Here is a 17,207-nt window from a genome sequence, read left to right as displayed (position 1 = left end):
ACACCCCAAAGCATGCCCTGAGACAAAACACTCATTTACTCTGCTCTTAGATTTGTGGGTTTGGATTTCAGGGAGCCTGAGGTGACCCTCTGCACTGTGGTCCAAGGCCTCAGCTAGGAGACTTGAATCCTGCCCAGTTCAGAACCGGACCACTCTCTGGGTGTGATCATTCCCATATACGGAAAGAGATGCTCACTTGTTACAATCTGCATTCAGCTTCCTGCGGACTGGTGGCTGGTTCCCGGGGAATGTCACAAGAGAAAGTGCCCAGTGGATGCTGTAGTCCTAAGCAGAACTTAGCTGTGGCAAGCTGTGTCCTGCCCACCAGGAAATTCTGTTTTCTGGGTGGGCAGTGACAGTTCCACCCAGGGTAAAAGAGAGCCACGAGTATCGTTCTGTAGGGATGGTATGAGGGATAGCTGTCTCCGAAAAGTACAGTTTTAACATTATGTGCCAGTTTCTTAGATGAGCTCCCATTCCTTAAACGTTACAGGGGGTGGATGGTGTGGATATCTCTCTCCTGGGTGCTCAGAGGACCACTGTGAGCCTCGTACTTACTGCTACAGAGGTGGTCAGAAGGCTGAAGTTGGAGATGTTTCCTGATTTCTCACATCCCGAGAACCATCAACATTTCCAGGCATGGCACCATTGTCTCCTTCACCTGTGGCCATCATTACTCACACTAACCCCAACCCTCCCATACTCAGCCATGATCTAAGATTTTCTCTAGCTTACCCTAGAGGGAGAGTGAAGCTTGCCCTTGCCGTTTGGTTGTGGCTCAGTAGGGTGCACCAGGTGCCTTCCCTGCTTCATCCCCATCTTCCAAAGGAAAGAATCATTGGGAACCTCATTGGTGTTTATAAAATCTGATTGTGTAACCTTTCCCAGCCCATCGAGAGGATTATGAATGGCCCTCTGCTAACACTTGTGAAGAACCATCTAGTGCCCATGTCTCTCCCAAGGCAGGAGTTTCTAAATAATTTTGTAGGTGCCACGAGAAAGCTGCTGGTCCTTGAAGGAACCATGGTCCATCATTGGAAAATCCTTCTCCTGAAGAACTGATCTCAGATCCATATTCCCCCTTCCTTGTCAGTGGTCCTGATCCCTATGTTTTAAGACATCCTTGTCTGTGGGGCTGGTGGGCAAGAATCAGTGTTGCACCTACAGAGGACTAAGTTTAAATCTCCAGTACCTGTGTAATAAACTGTTCATAGCGAGGTGCCCCAGCACCCAGCTCCAGGTTCAGTGAAAGAACCCCTCCCCCGTTTTTTTCATGACAAGGTTCCTCTGTAGCCCTGGCTGTCCTGGAACTCTCTATAAGGGGCAGCCTTGAACTCACTGAGATTCACCTGTCTCTGCCTTCTGAGTGCTGGGATTAAAGGCGTGCCCCACTGCTGCTCAGCCAAAAGGTCCTTCCTGAGGTGGGCCAGATGGAGGAAAACACCCAATGTCTCTCTTTGGTTTCCATGAATGCATGCATGTATGAAAATATCAAGTACACACACATATACACAATATTATACACACATAATACACACACCATACCTATCCAAACACACACATATCACACACACATGCACAAATCATTTAAGCACCACACACACATGCAGGCACATGCACACTAATAAATCTCCACTTGCTATGAGGCCCATTAAACAGGTAGTTGTCTCTCTAGTTAGAGTCAGTGACTAAAGCGGGGTGGGGTGCTGTTCACCCCACCCTGCCAGAGTGTCAAGGAGCCATGAGTGACAACTTTTTTTCTGGGCCTTAGAGGGCCCTGATTGTCAGGTGTCAGGCTTAGGTGAGAGGTGCTAACACCTAGTGATCAGGAATATCAGGAAGATGCATCCATTGCCCAGGGACTGGGAACACCAGAGGCTACTTCTAGAACTTTAGGTGGATGGAGACATAACAGAGGTATGATTTGAGATGTTAGAACAGTCCCTTGGTGGCAGAGATGGCTGGGATTTGACACTGGGAGGGGCCAATTTTCAATCTGTCTCTGCTCATCAAGTAGAGAAACTCTGGACCAGCCATCAAGTTCTGTGCAGATGACTAGCAGGGCACCGAGGTCTAAAGAGGGCGGGGCGGGGGCGGGGGCGGGGCCCGGGTGGGGCAGGGGTGGGGGTGGGGCGGGGCTTGTTCTTGCTTTTCCAACTCTTACAGTGCTCTCTTTATCCACAAGGACCCGGAGTGCAAAAGCAGGTTTGCCCCCCACCCCCACCTCCAGTACCAATGTTCAGTTGTCGTATTGGCTGCAATAACTTTCTGCCTATGAAGCAGAGTCAGTCTGTGGGAGGTCCCCAGCATGGCACTGTCCCTGGATCTGGACGGCTGGCCGGAAGCAGCTGTGGGACCCACCACTACCAGCCTCAGCCCCAGTGGTCTTTAAAAGGCGGAATTTCCTCCTTTCTCTGAACTCCATCTCTTACTTAACAATCCAGAATAAAGTTAAGTTTTCAAAATGCTATTAATTATAGAAGGGAGAAAACAGAGGTCCAGAGAGGTTCAGTGACTTGTTCAGAGTCACACAGGAAGTCAGGGACAAAGGTGGGAGGCTTTGGCTGCACCAGTGTGGATATAACACGGGCTAGTGACAAGCCCAACCCCTCTACCTCCCTCCCCTGCTCTACACAAGGAAGATCATTTCCTATTCCTGGCTTCTCTGCCAGCCTGAAAGACGGAGTGTAGAAGAAACATTTTTGTACATATATCAGGATGGCCTTGTGGGGTGGGTAATGGCTTTTGCTGTTTGACATCTGTTTCCCAGGAGACTCTGGGAAATGCAGGGGCAGAGTCCCCAACAGCAGCTGAGGGCTGTGAAGCTAGGTACCTGCTTAGAGTTTTTATCCCGGGGCAAGCTGTGTGCTCAGACTTGACCATGTTTGGGCATGGAGGCTCCACTCAGATGGGACTGAGACTGCTTCCCTGGAGACCAGCTGGGAGAGCAAACTTCCTGCTAGAGCTCCCAGGCCTGACTTGGGGTGGGGGTGGGGGGCGAGTGGAGAGAAACCATCTGCCAGCCAGCGGAGACCCAGACAACTGTGAGTGCTACATCCCAGAGAGCTTGGGAAGGGCTTTTGGGAAGCCGGGGCTGAGGGGAGATGGTGGGAGACAGCAGCCTGTGATGGCATGGATAGGGCGGTGCAAATCCCTACCTCTCCTACTGCCCATCAGAGTTCTGGCACCGGAGGGCCTGCCTGGCCTGTTGACCCTGGTCTGGGCGTCTCTTTTGTGGCCAGCCAGTCAGGACCAGTCTTGTCACTTGTCATCAGGCCTGGCAGAGTGCGCCAAGCTCCTTCAGTTCCTCAGTTAATGATGGCGCCTGTTTATGAAGGGCATTGCCTATTTTATGAGGTGATGCTCAGCAGTGTTGGTGGGTCTACATCAGGACCCTGAGGAGGGCACTATTGTTCTTGTTTTAACAGTCGTATGGTTGCTAAGCAGCAAAGCCAGGACTCGGTCTTATATCTGATGGCCTCTCTTCTCTAAACTCCCCCAAACCCTTACATACTCTATCCCTAGTCCTTCTAAGGAAGAGATCCACAATCCAACAGTTATGCCACATAGGACTCTTGGTTAACTCTTTCCAACTTTCCTAGATCAAGCCCAGACCTCAGGTGACTTTTCTACAGAATTCCATCCAAGGACTCCTGAGATACTTAATGTTTCACATCGGGCATAGTCTCCCTGAAATCTCTTCTGTTATCATGGAAACCCATTTCTTCCTGACTCAGGCCACAGTGCACATCAGAGCTTCATATCCTTCTTGCTGGAGGTTCTCATTAGGCCTATCCCAGATCCCCACCTAAGCTTGACATTCAAACTGAACTCACTTCATGTAGCTGGCGAGCCATCGGGACATTACAGGCACCACCAGTCACAGGAGCTGGACCTCTCAGGAACAGGTGACATCCTTCCTTCCTTTCCCTTCTGAGCTTCCACGCTGTAGCCTTGAGCAGACTCCTGCTGTCATGTATCTTGGGAATGCCCAGGAGTCTAGGAGAGCTCACTGGAAAAAGCCAGCACCACAAGGAAATCCCCTCAAGGGTACTGGGCTTCTCCTGGAGATAATTGGTGATAATGGATCCTGAGTATTTAAAAGCTAACCGTAGACTGTTACCAGAGGCCAGAGCGGACCTCTGTAAGGAAGCTCTATGTAAGTTGCAAAGCTCCATGTATTATCATACTTAAATAAGAGCAATGTTGTTATTTGGTTGCATCCCCTCATGCCTTCCTTCCTTCCTTCCTTCCTTCCTTCCTTCCTTCCTTCCTTCCTTCCTTCCTTCGAACCTATCACTTGGGCTAATCTCATTTCTCTTTGCCTTCTTGGTGCTAGAAATGACTGTTGCCTCCAGTGGCCATGGGGAAGAAGCTGGTGATGGCCCAGAAGCGTGGAGAGACACGAGCCCTCTGCCTGGGAGTGGCAATGGTAGTGTGTGCCGCCATCACCTACTATGTCCTGGGTACAACTGTGCTGCCCCTCTACCAGAAAAGGTATGGACGTCTCCACTTCCTGGATTGACCTACCCTACCCTTGACCCGTCACAGTAGTCAGGACAGACCAGGCATTCGTCATCCTCAGGCTCAGGGGTTCCAGTTCTGGGGGAGCAGAGCAGCGAGAGACTCCCCAGTCGGGGCTGGTGATGACAGGTGCAGGATTCCTTGGGGGTGGGGGTGGGGATGGGGCTCACAATGGCAGACTCTGGCTGCAGTCTGCACAAATGCCTCTGAGATGGGAGATTCCTCTTTGCTGAGCATGCCTTTCCTTACCTGGGTTTTCCCAATAAGCAGAGAGTGACATCTGTTCCCACAACATCTGTTCCCACGAAGTTTATGGAGGAATCTCAGAGAGTGCAGTGGACCCTCGTGCCTCACACTCTGTGACATGCCATCCCTCCAGCCTTTAAAGAAGAGCTGCGGAATTCCTGATGACTCTTGTCTTTGGAACAGGCACACAGTGCTCTCTCAGCTCACCCTTAGCTGAGTCTCACGCCCTCCCTCTGTGCATAGTCTGGCTCCTGACCATCCTCTCTTGTCTGAGAGTGGGTCTCCCACAGGATACAGGGAGCTGAGTCACGATCCATTTGCTTAGGAGTTGATGAGCCTCTTGGGCTCTCCTGGGCCTGGTCTGCATCCTTGCTTTATAATGCTGCAGTTGTGCCAGGCCAGAGTCTCACCCACGTGGGGCGCTGCTGAGCAGCTGTGTGCCTCCCCAGCTCTCTCCTGCCACCCTCCAACTCTGACCAGGTCAGACCCCTCATGTACTTCCTCTTTTTTAGGGGAAATAGCTGAGACTCTGAAGCTACTCAGTCCTTGCCTCAGGTGCTGTGTCCCAGCCCCACTCCCCAAATCACCTATCCCCTGTGAGGTTTCCATTTCTACCTGTGACTTGGAGATAATATGGTTAAGAAGGCCTCAGACTTGGCTGCTCATCACAATCTTATGAAGAGCATTAAAAACACCACTAGTGCCTGGGCCCAAGCACCTGAGAAATTCTGCCTCACTTTCTGTAGAGTGGGACTCAGTAAGCTATAGAGATCTTTAAAAAAAATGTCAGGTGTGGGGTGGCTAGCAAGGTCAGAGAACCATTATGTAGAAAATGTCCAAGAGCCAACCAGTCTGAAATTATTGTGATTTATTCCAGAGTCCAGGACTCTAGGGCCATGGATTCAGTTAATATAACATGTTTGTGGCAAAATGAAGTCCCATCCATGGATCTCTCAAAAGGCTCTCAGGGTGTCAGGGATTCAAAGTGGGCATGTGTCATCCTTGTCTCTAAGGGATGTTTGTGTGTGTGTGTGTGTGTGTGTGTGTGTGTGTGTTGTCTCCCCAGTGTGTGGACCCAGGAATCCATATGTCACTTGATTGAAACTAATATCAAGGACCAGGAAGAGCTGGAGGGCAAGAAGGTGCCCCAGTACCCATGTCTTTGGGTCAATGTATCAGCTGTGGGCAGATGGGCCATGCTGTATCACACGGAAGACACTCGGGATCAAAACCAACAGGTAACAAATGGGGGCTGGGTATATTAGCCTGATAGGTCTGTGAGCTTGTCCCCAGCTGCCCATGTCTCTAAAGCCAAGATATAGTAATCCACCTGAATGGAATCTTACGGCTAGCTTGAGGTGGAGTCAGCCTTGGATCTTCCATGTTTGAACTGACCTGGACAGACCTGGGTGGTTTAAATTGCCCCTATTGGCTGTGCGGTGGGTGCTGAGGTCCTGTGAGTCTCTGTTTCCATCCTTGTAAATGGATGCTAATGCCATACCTGAAATTGCTACACTAACGTTCAGTGCTGTAACCAAAACACTGGTTTTGTTAAGTTTAGATGGTTCTCATACATAGCCAGAGTTGAGATGCCCTAGTTTATATGCTAAGTTGGCAAATGGTGGGTGCTTAGAGCAGAAAACAGTTGTTACTGTTACTTCTTCTGTCAACAGAGCTGGGTGAATCCATGGGCCACTTGGGAGTCAGGGCTACAGCAACCTCCATAAAAAGCATTTAAGAGATTTCCCCTCATCTGCACCTCCCTTCCTGTCAATTAGCCCTCCCTATTGCACAGACAGGTTGGTTCCCTTCCCTCCTTTCCATTTCTTTACTTCCCTCATTTATCTAACAACCAGAGTCTTCCCAGGCCTGGCCCATGGGTCTTAAGAGGAAAGAACTTATATAGGCGTACTAACATTAGGGAGGGTGGGCTGGTGCCTCAGACAACTGACAGGAGATGGATGGGCTCAAGGGAGTTGCCAATGTGGCCCAGAGCAGAGAAGTGTTAGGCTGGGCTTTTCAAAATAGGCAATCCTGTAGCCACAGAAACAAGAGGTGAGGGATACACAGTATCCCAGTGTGTGGTGGGACCTAGTATAGGCATGGGGAGAAGGCTAGGCAAAGGCAGTGGCTAGAAGCATAGGCATGGGGAGAAGGCTAGATTTCAGAAATGCCATCTGATGGAGTGGCCAGAAGAGACTGAAGGTTTACGGTCTGTTGCCTGAGGACCTCTTCTGCATAACTATGGAATTAATAATAGGATATAAATTGGGGCATCGCAACTCTAGCTATATATGAGAGTCATCTAGACTTAACAAAACCAGAATTCTACACCAACCAACTGAGGCAGAACAGATCAGTAGGTGGAGCTCCCTCCATAAATCTAAGGTTGGATGCTATTGTTAGGAGCCACTGGAGGCCCATGGTCACCATTCAAATGATGCTGGGAAGACAGAGCCAGCAGCCACGTAGGGTCATTTACCAGATGGAAACTAGGTCACAGCAGTCCCCAGCATGGGTGTGGACCTGTCACAAGGATAATATAACAGTCAGAATTGAGGCTGATGGGATAGAAAGGGCAAGGTGCCTTGTGTGTATGTTTGGGACTGGGCTCTGTAGGCTCTCTGATGCTGGGGACACAGAAGGAAAGGGTGGAAGTATGTAGAATTCAGATATGTGGTCCTCGTCCATATGACTCTGTGTGGGAGAAGAACCTCAAGGCCCACAAGGATTAGCTCCTACCAGAGTTTTATGCTTCCTCTTTGGCATCCGGCAGCCATAATGTATTCCAGGAGTGAGAAAAACCTCTTGAAAGATGACATGCCACGGTATGGTGCTGTACTCCAGGCACACTGGGTTAGGGCTGCTTCCTCATTCTGAAGAGCTAGAGGTAGTCGGAACCCTGCTTGGGTTGTGAGCAGCGTGTATTCTTTCTTCTCTAGTAAGGGGGCTGTTAAACTACACACCCACAGACCACAAACAGAGAGTTAAGAGCAGCCAGCCGTGCTGGGACAGTCAAGCCCATTTCATTCTCTGGCCCAGCATCAGGGTGTGTGGCTGGCTCATGCTCTGGCTTGGTAGCCTGCCCTCTGGACATGCCAGGCTCTTATACCTCCTCCATGGCCTGCTCTTTTCTCCTTCCATCAGCTTCAGTCTAGGGAAGGGTTCTAAGTCCCTCTTTGCAGCGTATGCTAACACAAGTGAAGCCTCAAACTAGAGACAGGGTTTTTATCATTCCAGCCCATGCAAATAACTCAGGGCTGGTTGTATCGGGTCAGGCAGAGAAGGGCGAAATAGCCCAGTCCTTGGCTTGACCCTAGAGAGTGAACTTAGGGCTAGGATTTTGACAAACAGATCAAGAATGTAGAATCTAGAGGAACCTTAAGCACACAAAAGACACAGCAGTGCCCTGGGATGGGTGCAAATTCCCCCATCAGAGCGCATGCTTTAAATGGGAAAGCAGCAGTTATTCCAGCTTCGTAGATAAGACAGCATTATATTATTTTTGTTGTTGTTGTTATTGTTATTATTATCTCTTCCATCTTGAACTTATAAGATTTGGGCTCTTGCTAAATGCTTTATATAAGTTTCCTACTTTAGTCCCCAGGGCAGGTCTAGGTAGGCTCCACCACAAATGACTTCACAAGGTTTAGGAGTGTGTGCTAGTTGCCAAGGTCACACAACTTGGAAGCTGTGGTTGAACCTGGGCCTACCTGGTTCCACAACGAAATCTGTGCACAGTGGTCAAGGTTACCTAGTGACAGTGCTGCTTATTAAACAGCCTGCAGTGCACCTCTGAAGGCCAGATTCCCTAGGAGTTTTGACTCTTCCTGGCTCGCTGGGGACTTGATCAGCCTGCAGCTCCCTTAGTGCCCAGATATTAGCACCACAATGAAGCTTTTCCATGCTACTGGATTGGGAAGCTTAGGTGGTAACTGAGTCCCAGGGGAGACACTAGCTCAACGCTTGCGCACTGGCATCAGGTTTACACATTTGACCCTGGACATGACTTCACTAGAACATGGTCCTTGAACATCTCCACTTCCCCTCAGTCCAAACTCCACAGGGTAGCACCCCTCTGGTGTTCCACTGCAGGTCTACAGAGAGGTCCACCCTTGAGGTTCACAGGCGGCACCCAGTCCTTCTGGTAGAGAAAGATAAAAGGCAGGTCTCCACTCTGGGCTGTCTTTCCAGAGCTTTGCAGCTGGGTCTCATCATCTCCGCAGGCCAGAAGGTTCCTAATAGCAACTATCAGTGCCAGAGTTTAAATGTGCGCTGGGCTCTGCCTGCCTGGAGCTCTTTACTGCACTTTCTCTCTTTCTTTTGGATTCTGTCACAGAGCTGCATGCCAACATATTTTCTTTGGTTCACACAGGATTAGACTTCAAAGAGTCTTCTATTTGAATTTTAGCCAGGATTTTGAAATCATGAGAGTTTGTATTAAAATCAGGTTTTCTGGCTTCTCTGGATGTATTGCTGCATGGTGTGGTATCTCTTCTCCAGAGGGAGTGGTGACAATTCTGACACCAAGGCAGATGCCAGCTGGTCCCTATCACCCCCCTGTCTAGCTTCACTTCTCAGTGTTACCTGCATGAGCTTGCATATAGAACTCCACCTTGTCCCTGGACTTGTATTACTCAGGATTTTCTCTAGCTCATCACTGTGACATCACTATACCATCTTAGTAACGAAACCTTGAAGGCTCAGAGAGGGTGAGCAATCTGCCTAAGATTTTCACAGCAAATAAAAACAGATGCAGGTCTCCAACCGAGCCCTGCATCCAGGTGTGCAGCATCATGGTGAGTGATACCAAGGCCACCATCCATACCCGGATGCCAACCATGCTCTCCAGTGACTGACTCCTGAGCCCAAATCTTTTTCTCGTACCCCAAAGCCTCGCCCCAGGCCTCTTAGAAGTGTGTATTTACAAGCCTAAGCACTCCTGCTTCTCTCCCACAGTGCTCCTATATCCCCAGGAACCTGGACAACTACCAGACAGCCTTGGCAGATGTGAAGAAGGTCAGAGCCAATTTCTATAAGCACCATGAATTCTATTGCCTTTCTGCACCTCAAGTCAACGAAACCAGCGTCGTGTACCAGCGTCTCTACGGGCCCCAAGTTCTCCTCTTCTCCTTCTTCTGGCCCACCTTCCTGCTGACTGGGGGTCTTCTTCTTATTGCCATGGTGAAGCTCAACAGGTCCCTATCCATCTTGGCGGCTCAGAAGTAGGCCGGTCCCCTCTGCACCACAGCAGAGAGTCACCAAGGAACTGCAGAGTCCCTAGCAGGCTACCCATTACTCTCTTCCCTTGTCTCCTATTTCATTTGTTCAACATCTTTGGAAAGATGTTTCTTGCTCAAGGATGTGTATCTGATTCCCAGTGTCTTTGGAGGACAAAGAAGCTCCCAGTTACAGCTTCCCATCCCTGACTTCAGTTGGTTCATATCTGTTACCTGCAATGATGCTGTCTGCTACCAAGATGATGAATATTGTCACCTCTATCCCCATGTGCTCTCTCTTAGCTCCTCAGATACCCACCCATCACATTCAGGATGTTGTCCTTGGCCAAATTCAGCTTCTTTGAATTGTCATAAAAACAATAATTCCCATTGACAGGGCAATTGAATGTACTGCTTTTTGTTAAGGACATTAAGTCTCTCTGTCTCTGTCTCTCTCTGTCTCTGTCTCTCTCTCTCTTACACACACACACACACACACACACACACACACCTCTAAAATTTAAAAATACTGCTATCCTTCAGTATCCACGGGGACCAGTTCTGTGACTTGCTCAGATGTCACAAATCCCTTCTATAAAGCGGTGCAGTCTCGGTTGTGGAAGTGCTGTCCACCTTTCTACATGCTGCAGTGTCTCCAGATGGCTAGTAAACACCCACTACAGTGTCCGTGCTGAAAATGATTTCATTCTAGGGACCAATGATGGGGAAGGGTCCGTCCATGCTCACAGCAGATGCAATTATTACCCAAATACTTTCAATCTGCCCTTGATTGAATCCAATGGGGCAGAACCTGCCGATACAGATCCAAGCGTATACATACACACAGAAACAAAAGTCTATGAGGAAATAAATACAAATGCCTCAAAATATTAACCATGGCATGGTGGTTAATTTTAATTTTCTTCCTTAACCCTGCTCCATTTTTTTTTGTTATTTTCATTCTTCAATAATAGGAAGATGGTACAGTGTTTTGTTTTGTTTTAATCAGAAAAGTAACACATAGCTGTTATTTTGAAAAATATTGAAGCCTTTAGGGAGATGAGGATGGGCTTTGAGAGGCTGTTTCTCCCATCAGAGACAAGCTGGGAAGACACACTTGTTAGGCTCCCTGGATGGAAGGAAGGCGCTTACTTAGTTGAGCATTTGTAGCTTCCTGTTGCTGATGCTTTCACCATGTCCCCTATAAACACAGGTGTTGGGCACTTGACACATTTAATGTTCACAGCATTCAGATACAATTGAGGTTGGAATGATGCCCCTAAGATGGAACCGTTGGCTTTACAGGCACAGGAAGAGAGAAAGGTGAGACCTGAGGTAATACATAGTTGTTATGTATTACCTCAGGCTGTGCTGCCTTGCCTTTTGGTGTTCTCTCCACATGCAGATGAGGAACGTCTTGTGTCACCACACCAGATTTGACACTTCTCTCCAGGCAGCCCTGATGTCTCCTGTGGCCCTCCAGTTTCTTATCCGTGGCCCCTCCTCTCAAGGACAAGTAGCTCATCATTCCCCAGGCATCTCCCTCCAAGGTCAGGAAAGCCATATTCTGACATTATGGTATAGTTTGCAAGATGCTACCACCGGGGAGATTCACATATGGATAGCAGGGCTCTCTCTGTATTATTTCTTACAACGACCATATAAATCTATAATTATCTCCCAAATTTGAATTCAACTTAAAAAGAGAAACCAAAAGTTCCAAAAAGGAGTCTGGCTTTAAGGGGTTGCTTTATGAAGGTTTCCAGGTCCCTGCATTTGGGGCTGAAAGACAGAGAAACCCAGAATATCCAAACAGCAGGAGAAAAGGACACATCCTTCTAGAAGAATTAGTGTGCAGGGATGCCCAGCTCCCTCGCCCCATGCATTAGTCATGACAACCTTCATTTTCTTTGGGAAAAATTTTGCCGTCCTGTCAACAAGGACTGGCCTACTTCCATCAAAAGCCACACCCATCTGTGGTCACAGAACTGCACGGGCAGCGTGAGTGTGAAACTGTGGGCATTTGAGCATGATGGACTTAGAGGTGGAAGCAAGATATCTTGGCAACAATGGCTGCCTAGGAACAGAGAGGCCTCCCCTGTCCTGAATAGGTCACTGCTAATGAGTGTCAGGTGCTTTCTGTATTCTTGCATTGATTCTTATAGGCCATGACTCATGTCTGCAAAGGAGTACCCGGTCCATTCCTCAGGTGTCCTTTTTTCCTAAATCAGCCTCCACATGGGGATCAGAGTCAACAGGACCCCCGGGCTTCTGATCTAATGTAGAAAGGATCCCTGTGAGATGCTCTAATAATGCCAGGCCTCACACAGCTCCAGCTCTTCAGCCAAGGCTGTGACTCAATTCATGACTTGAAGAAAGCCGGCCTCTTCCATGTGTGAATGTTACAAGGGAAAAGCTTGTTCTGCGCTCTCTAATGGCTGAAGCCTGGAAGGGGCAGGGATATGAGTCAGGTGTATGGATGCCTTCAAGGAGTTGTCTGTCTTCCTGCTCTGCCCCCAACCCCATCACCGTCACTGTGGTCGCTTCTTTGTGGTAAAGAACCAGATTTGTTTGCATTTAAAATCATGTAATATAGAAATCTTAATTTTTGTTATTCACCAAAATGATTCCACATTCCTCATTAAAACAGTAGTTCTCAATCTGTAGGTTGTGACCCCTCCAGGTATTGAATAACCCTTTTCACAGGAGTCACCTAAGACTATTGGAGAGCACAGATATTTACATTACAATTCATAACAGTAGCAAAATTACAGTTATGAGATGGCAACAAAAATAATTTTATAGTTGGGGTCACCACAACATAAAGAACTGTGCTAAGGGGTCACAGCGGCAGGAAGGTTGAGAGCCACTGCTCTAATCTACGTTTTACCCCGTTTCTCCTGCTGTCAACCACCTTGGTCAGTCCATTGCAAAGTGCATTGATGCTGTTAGTGACTGCAACATGTGGTTGGTAAGAATAAACAGTACTCTTTTTATTTCCTCTTGTATTTGGAGTAATTTGAATTCTATGAAGTATGTGGGAAGATGCCACTTGAGCAAGCGTGACTGTCCTGTTCCTTACCAGTCAAGGTCCTTCACACGATGAAGGAGAATCCGCCAATGCAGGTTAGAGGCCTGACGATCCTCTCTAGAGTATAGGGTAGCTGCTTTTTAAACTTGAGATCTGTAAGGCCACACAGCCCTTGGGTAAGGATACTGAGATGGAAATCTCATCTTTTCTTATTTGTTCTCCTAAAAACATGTTGTCAGACGTTCCAGATCAAGGCAGCATGATATACATATCATAGCTGATCAAATATGGAACACTGATTGGAGTCCAGCTGCTTGGTTAACTAGACATTAAATATATTTTCAAAAATTATACAACAGAGACAGGAGAGATGCCTCAGTGGCTAAGGGTGTGTGTGTGGCTCTTGCAGATGACCTGGGTCTGATTCTCAGCACCCATCAGGTAGCTCACAGCTGTCTGTAACTCCAGCCGCCGGGAGATTGATACCTCTGGGTTCCATGGGCACCTGCACTCAAGTGCACATACAAGCGTGTACACACACACACACACATACACACACACACACACACAGTTAAAATAAAAATTAATCTTTTAAAATGCAAAACAATAAGCTTTCTCTTGGTTGGAAGATAAAATCATTTTTCATAAAATATTTTTGTAACATGTGATAGGTTTATTACTTTGAAATAAAGCAAGTGAAGTGAAATGTTTTCAAGTTCCTCGTTTTAATTTGTAAAATGGCAATGCTTGGCTCCTCAATATTTTTAAGAAGTAGAATAGGTCCTGAGCCTAGATAGCTTTAGAAGGTTGGGTTAGTGCATCTGAGATAAGGATCTGTCTCTCCCTATCATGGCCATAGAAATCTAAAGCTATCCTCTATAGCAGTAGTTCTCAACCTGAGGTTTGCAACCCCTCTGGAGGTGGGGGGGGGGTTGCGTCAAATGACCCTTTCACAGAGGTCACCAAAGATCATCAGAAAACACTGATACTTACATTGTGATTCACAAAATAGCAAAATTACAGTTATGAAGCACCAATGCAAATAATTTTATGGTTGGGGTCACCACAACATGAGGAACTGTATTAAAGGAGGTATGTCAGAGCAGCAAACTCCAGGCTGAATGTGGATCAAGTGTATAATATATCCCCAGGTTTGTTTTATCTTTGGAGCTGAAGTCAAAGGTAGATTACAAGGACTTTGACCCCCCGTAACCACCATCATTCCACACAATCGCCACTCCCAACGCACGTGGAATAAAAACAGAGGCTCACTAAGCATATACATAATCAAAATAAGTCTTCTACTCCTGTGCACTGTGAGGGGAGATCGATCTGTGAGTGCCCCAGCAGCGTGTGGAGTCCCTCGCTAACTCTGGATAACATCAAAACTGCATTACATTGTAGGAAGCTCAGATAGTGCCAGAACTAGTTGGTGTCAGAAGAGAAATAGCTTTCCCATCTTGCGTCAGAAGCATCGCCAGGGAGAAAAACCCTTGTATTTCCACATTTCTCTTTAGTGACAGTCTACATCAACACTTTTGATGAATAACTCACTGGACCAAGCTGTAGCCCTTCCATTATGGGATATATTTAGCTAACCATTCCCCGAGCGACAATCTGTCATCCCTAATAGTGATAAGAACTAACATTTGTGCAGCACCTGTGTGTCGGGATGTCGGCCAAGCCTTTCCACGTATGGCTCATTTAACGCTAATAGCATTTGAGGTTGATATTGCCATCTGCATTCATAGATGGGTTAACTGAGGCACAGGGAAGCGGTTTAACTTGCCCCAGATGTTAGCAAGTAGGAGAGTTGAGAAAAACAACAACAAAGAACTCTAGACACTGTAGCTTCACTATGGCCCTCACCACTGAGAACTTGTTCTCCTTCTTCTGTTTCTTCTCCTTACCAAGTATGCAAAGGCCAGGTGCTGAGAGCCTGCCAGATGTCTCCATAGCACCCCATAGAGTCCAGGCTCTCACGGCTTCTCTGTGTATTCTTCTAAAGAGCCAATAACTAAATCTGTATCCCAAATATGGACACTTGAAATGTGGGTGCTGCCAAAAAAATAACTAGGCTGTCTACAATTTGCCAGAAGCCACAATTTCTGGCCCAGAACCCATTTGGCCACTAGGAACCCAGGCATGCTGTAATCTCCCCAAACCTTGCATTGCTGGCCACTACAAACCAGCATAGAAGGGCAGCAGGGTTAGTGAGACTTTCTTAGTGATCCCACCCTTTCCACAATGTTTCTTTTCTTTCTTTAGTCAGTGTTTACCTACCACAGACTTAATAATCTGCTCTAGAATTGTCCTAGTAGTTGACAGCATAATCATTTATATTTATCTTAATCATTAATAACAATTTGGCCATGGACATCTTTTTGGCATCCAACTAAATTTTCTGTGAATATGTTGGCCACCGTCCTTCAGTCCATTTTTTTTGTGTGTGTGTGTTTTTCCAATCCTTGAAAGTAAATTCTCTGTGCCATCAGGAAGAACACTAGTGTGGAACAGCCAGGACCCTTGATGAAGCTCCAGGCCCCATTGGAGCTCTGCGTGCTACACTGCACCACTACATGCCTCACTCAGATCTCACTTCTCAGTGGAAGTTGGGAACACATTCAAACAGAGTTGGGTCTTGTGAGCCCCACTCTGTGACCATCGCACCAAGAATGGGTAGGCAGTATTCATTTTCATTCTCTGGAGGCATCCTTTCAAGGGCTTGTTCTCATTCTTATATTTCTGGAGCTAAGTGCACCTCACTCCAACATTATTTGTAAGGCCCTCGACTCTAAGTTTGCATTTGTCTTTGGTGATAACTCTTGAAGGAAAGAAAATTTAGAAAAATCAAGAGTCCAAATTGGCTTGTCTATGACCTCAGGCAGTTCATTTAACTTCCCGGAGGCTCACTCTCCTCAACTGGGAAATGAGAGAAACTTCATTTGTTTTATAAGGCGATTAGGATGATTGAGTGCAAATAGTCGACTAGGATGTCTGGTGCATTGAAGATGCTCTGCAAACGTTTGCTTTATTCTAGCAAGCCAGCCTCCACACTCCAACCATGCAGATTATTTTCTGTTGAGAGCTCTGAGGACTCTCCATTGTCACCCCCTTCTCACTAGCAATCATTTTTCTTGAGAGCATGACTGAGGACTGCCATGCCCATCTTTCTTTCCCTGTTCATTTAAAAATGTCAATGGACTATCTGTGCTTAAACGATCTTGAAGGAAGGCATTCTTGCCCTTGGAATCCACACTTCTGCCATCACACCATCTCAAGAATCAAAGGACTTTTGCTTTGAGAGTCCACCTCATGGCAGAATCGTTACCCATAATAATGATAGGTCTGGACAAAATAATCTTCCCAGTGTGAGGCAGCCAAATCCCTTGGCCTAGAAATCAGGCTTAATTGGAAATTAAATTGCATTTCCATGCCACCTGCGGGATGCCTCTATCCACAGCTAATTTATCAATGTGATGCCTTATCTGGAGGGAGCCCATGGGAATGGAGTGGCTGCCTCAGCAAAATTGCAAGCTTTTACCCAATGAAAGAACTTCCTTTGCTATTTAGGCTGAACTCTTTGAGTTTCTCATTTGAAGCTTTATGTGCCCATTAGCCACTTTTTCTGCCAAGTGCTATGACAGGATCTAGAAATATGGGCAACAATTGGACCTGGCTCCATGTTGTAGTGTTCATGGTCCAGCAATAGAAGATTCATGCAGGCAAAACATTCCAAAGCCACAGCACTTAGTCATCTGGTGCTGAGCAGCACCGAGAGGTAGAAAAGGACACAGAATGAACTCGGATACAGGATTCCATCTTTGAATCTCTACTTGTCTTGAACAGTGATGCTGATATTTTGCAGTGGTTGGGGCTTTCCAGCTTTTTCACTAAGCTCTGAACACTTCATTGCATCCTGTGGGCAATTGTGAGAAACAGATAGACTAAGGCTTTCATTATCCCTGGGATCTTTACTGATGAAGAGCCCAAGGCTTAGAAAGTAAGTTGCTTGCTTGAGGTCACTACCTTGTACAGAACTGGGATTGAAACTCAGGTAATTTCTACAGAGCCTTTGCCTTTGAACTTTATTCTCTAGTACCCTCTTATTTCCATCAACTTTCAGATTGGAAAATGTCTGACTATGTCTGCGGTTATTAGCATGTGTAGCGCTCTCCCAGATTCAG

General features: G+C 47.1%; 2 protein-coding genes across 2 annotated transcripts in view; one reads left to right on the top strand and one right to left on the bottom strand.

The window, feature by feature from the left end:
- The window catches only part of Kcnip1 (potassium voltage-gated channel interacting protein 1), a 362,542-nt gene that overhangs the window by 329,833 nt on the left and 15,502 nt on the right, over window positions 1-17,207 (bottom strand). The window lies entirely within an intron of this gene.
- Window positions 2,962-10,916, top strand: Kcnmb1 (potassium calcium-activated channel subfamily M regulatory beta subunit 1). The gene is made up of 4 exons (XM_021175762.2): window positions 2,962-3,044; window positions 4,340-4,497; window positions 5,837-6,008; window positions 9,730-10,916. Exons 2-4 carry the CDS (start codon window positions 4,364-4,366, stop codon window positions 9,997-9,999), a joined length of 576 nt encoding a protein of 191 aa, XP_021031421.1. The 5' UTR covers window positions 2,962-3,044; window positions 4,340-4,363; the 3' UTR covers window positions 10,000-10,916.

Source organism: Mus caroli, unplaced genomic scaffold (genome assembly GCF_978045245.1).
Source record: "Mus caroli unplaced genomic scaffold, Mus_caroli_1 scaffold_13, whole genome shotgun sequence".
NCBI lineage: Eukaryota > Metazoa > Chordata > Mammalia > Rodentia > Muridae > Mus > Mus caroli.
This window is presented reverse-complemented; position numbering and strand designations above follow the sequence as displayed.

Coding starts and splice junctions, on each gene's coding strand:
- Kcnmb1 (XM_021175762.2), top strand. CDS start 4,364: ATGGGGAAGAAGCTGGTGATGGCCCAGAAGCGTGGAGAGACACGAGCC. Junction 4,498..5,836: donor CTGCCCCTCTACCAGAAAAG/GTATGGACGTCT, acceptor TTGTCTCCCCAG/TGTGTGGACCCAGGAATCCA. Junction 6,009..9,729: donor CTCGGGATCAAAACCAACAG/GTAACAAATGGG, acceptor TCTCTCCCACAG/TGCTCCTATATCCCCAGGAA.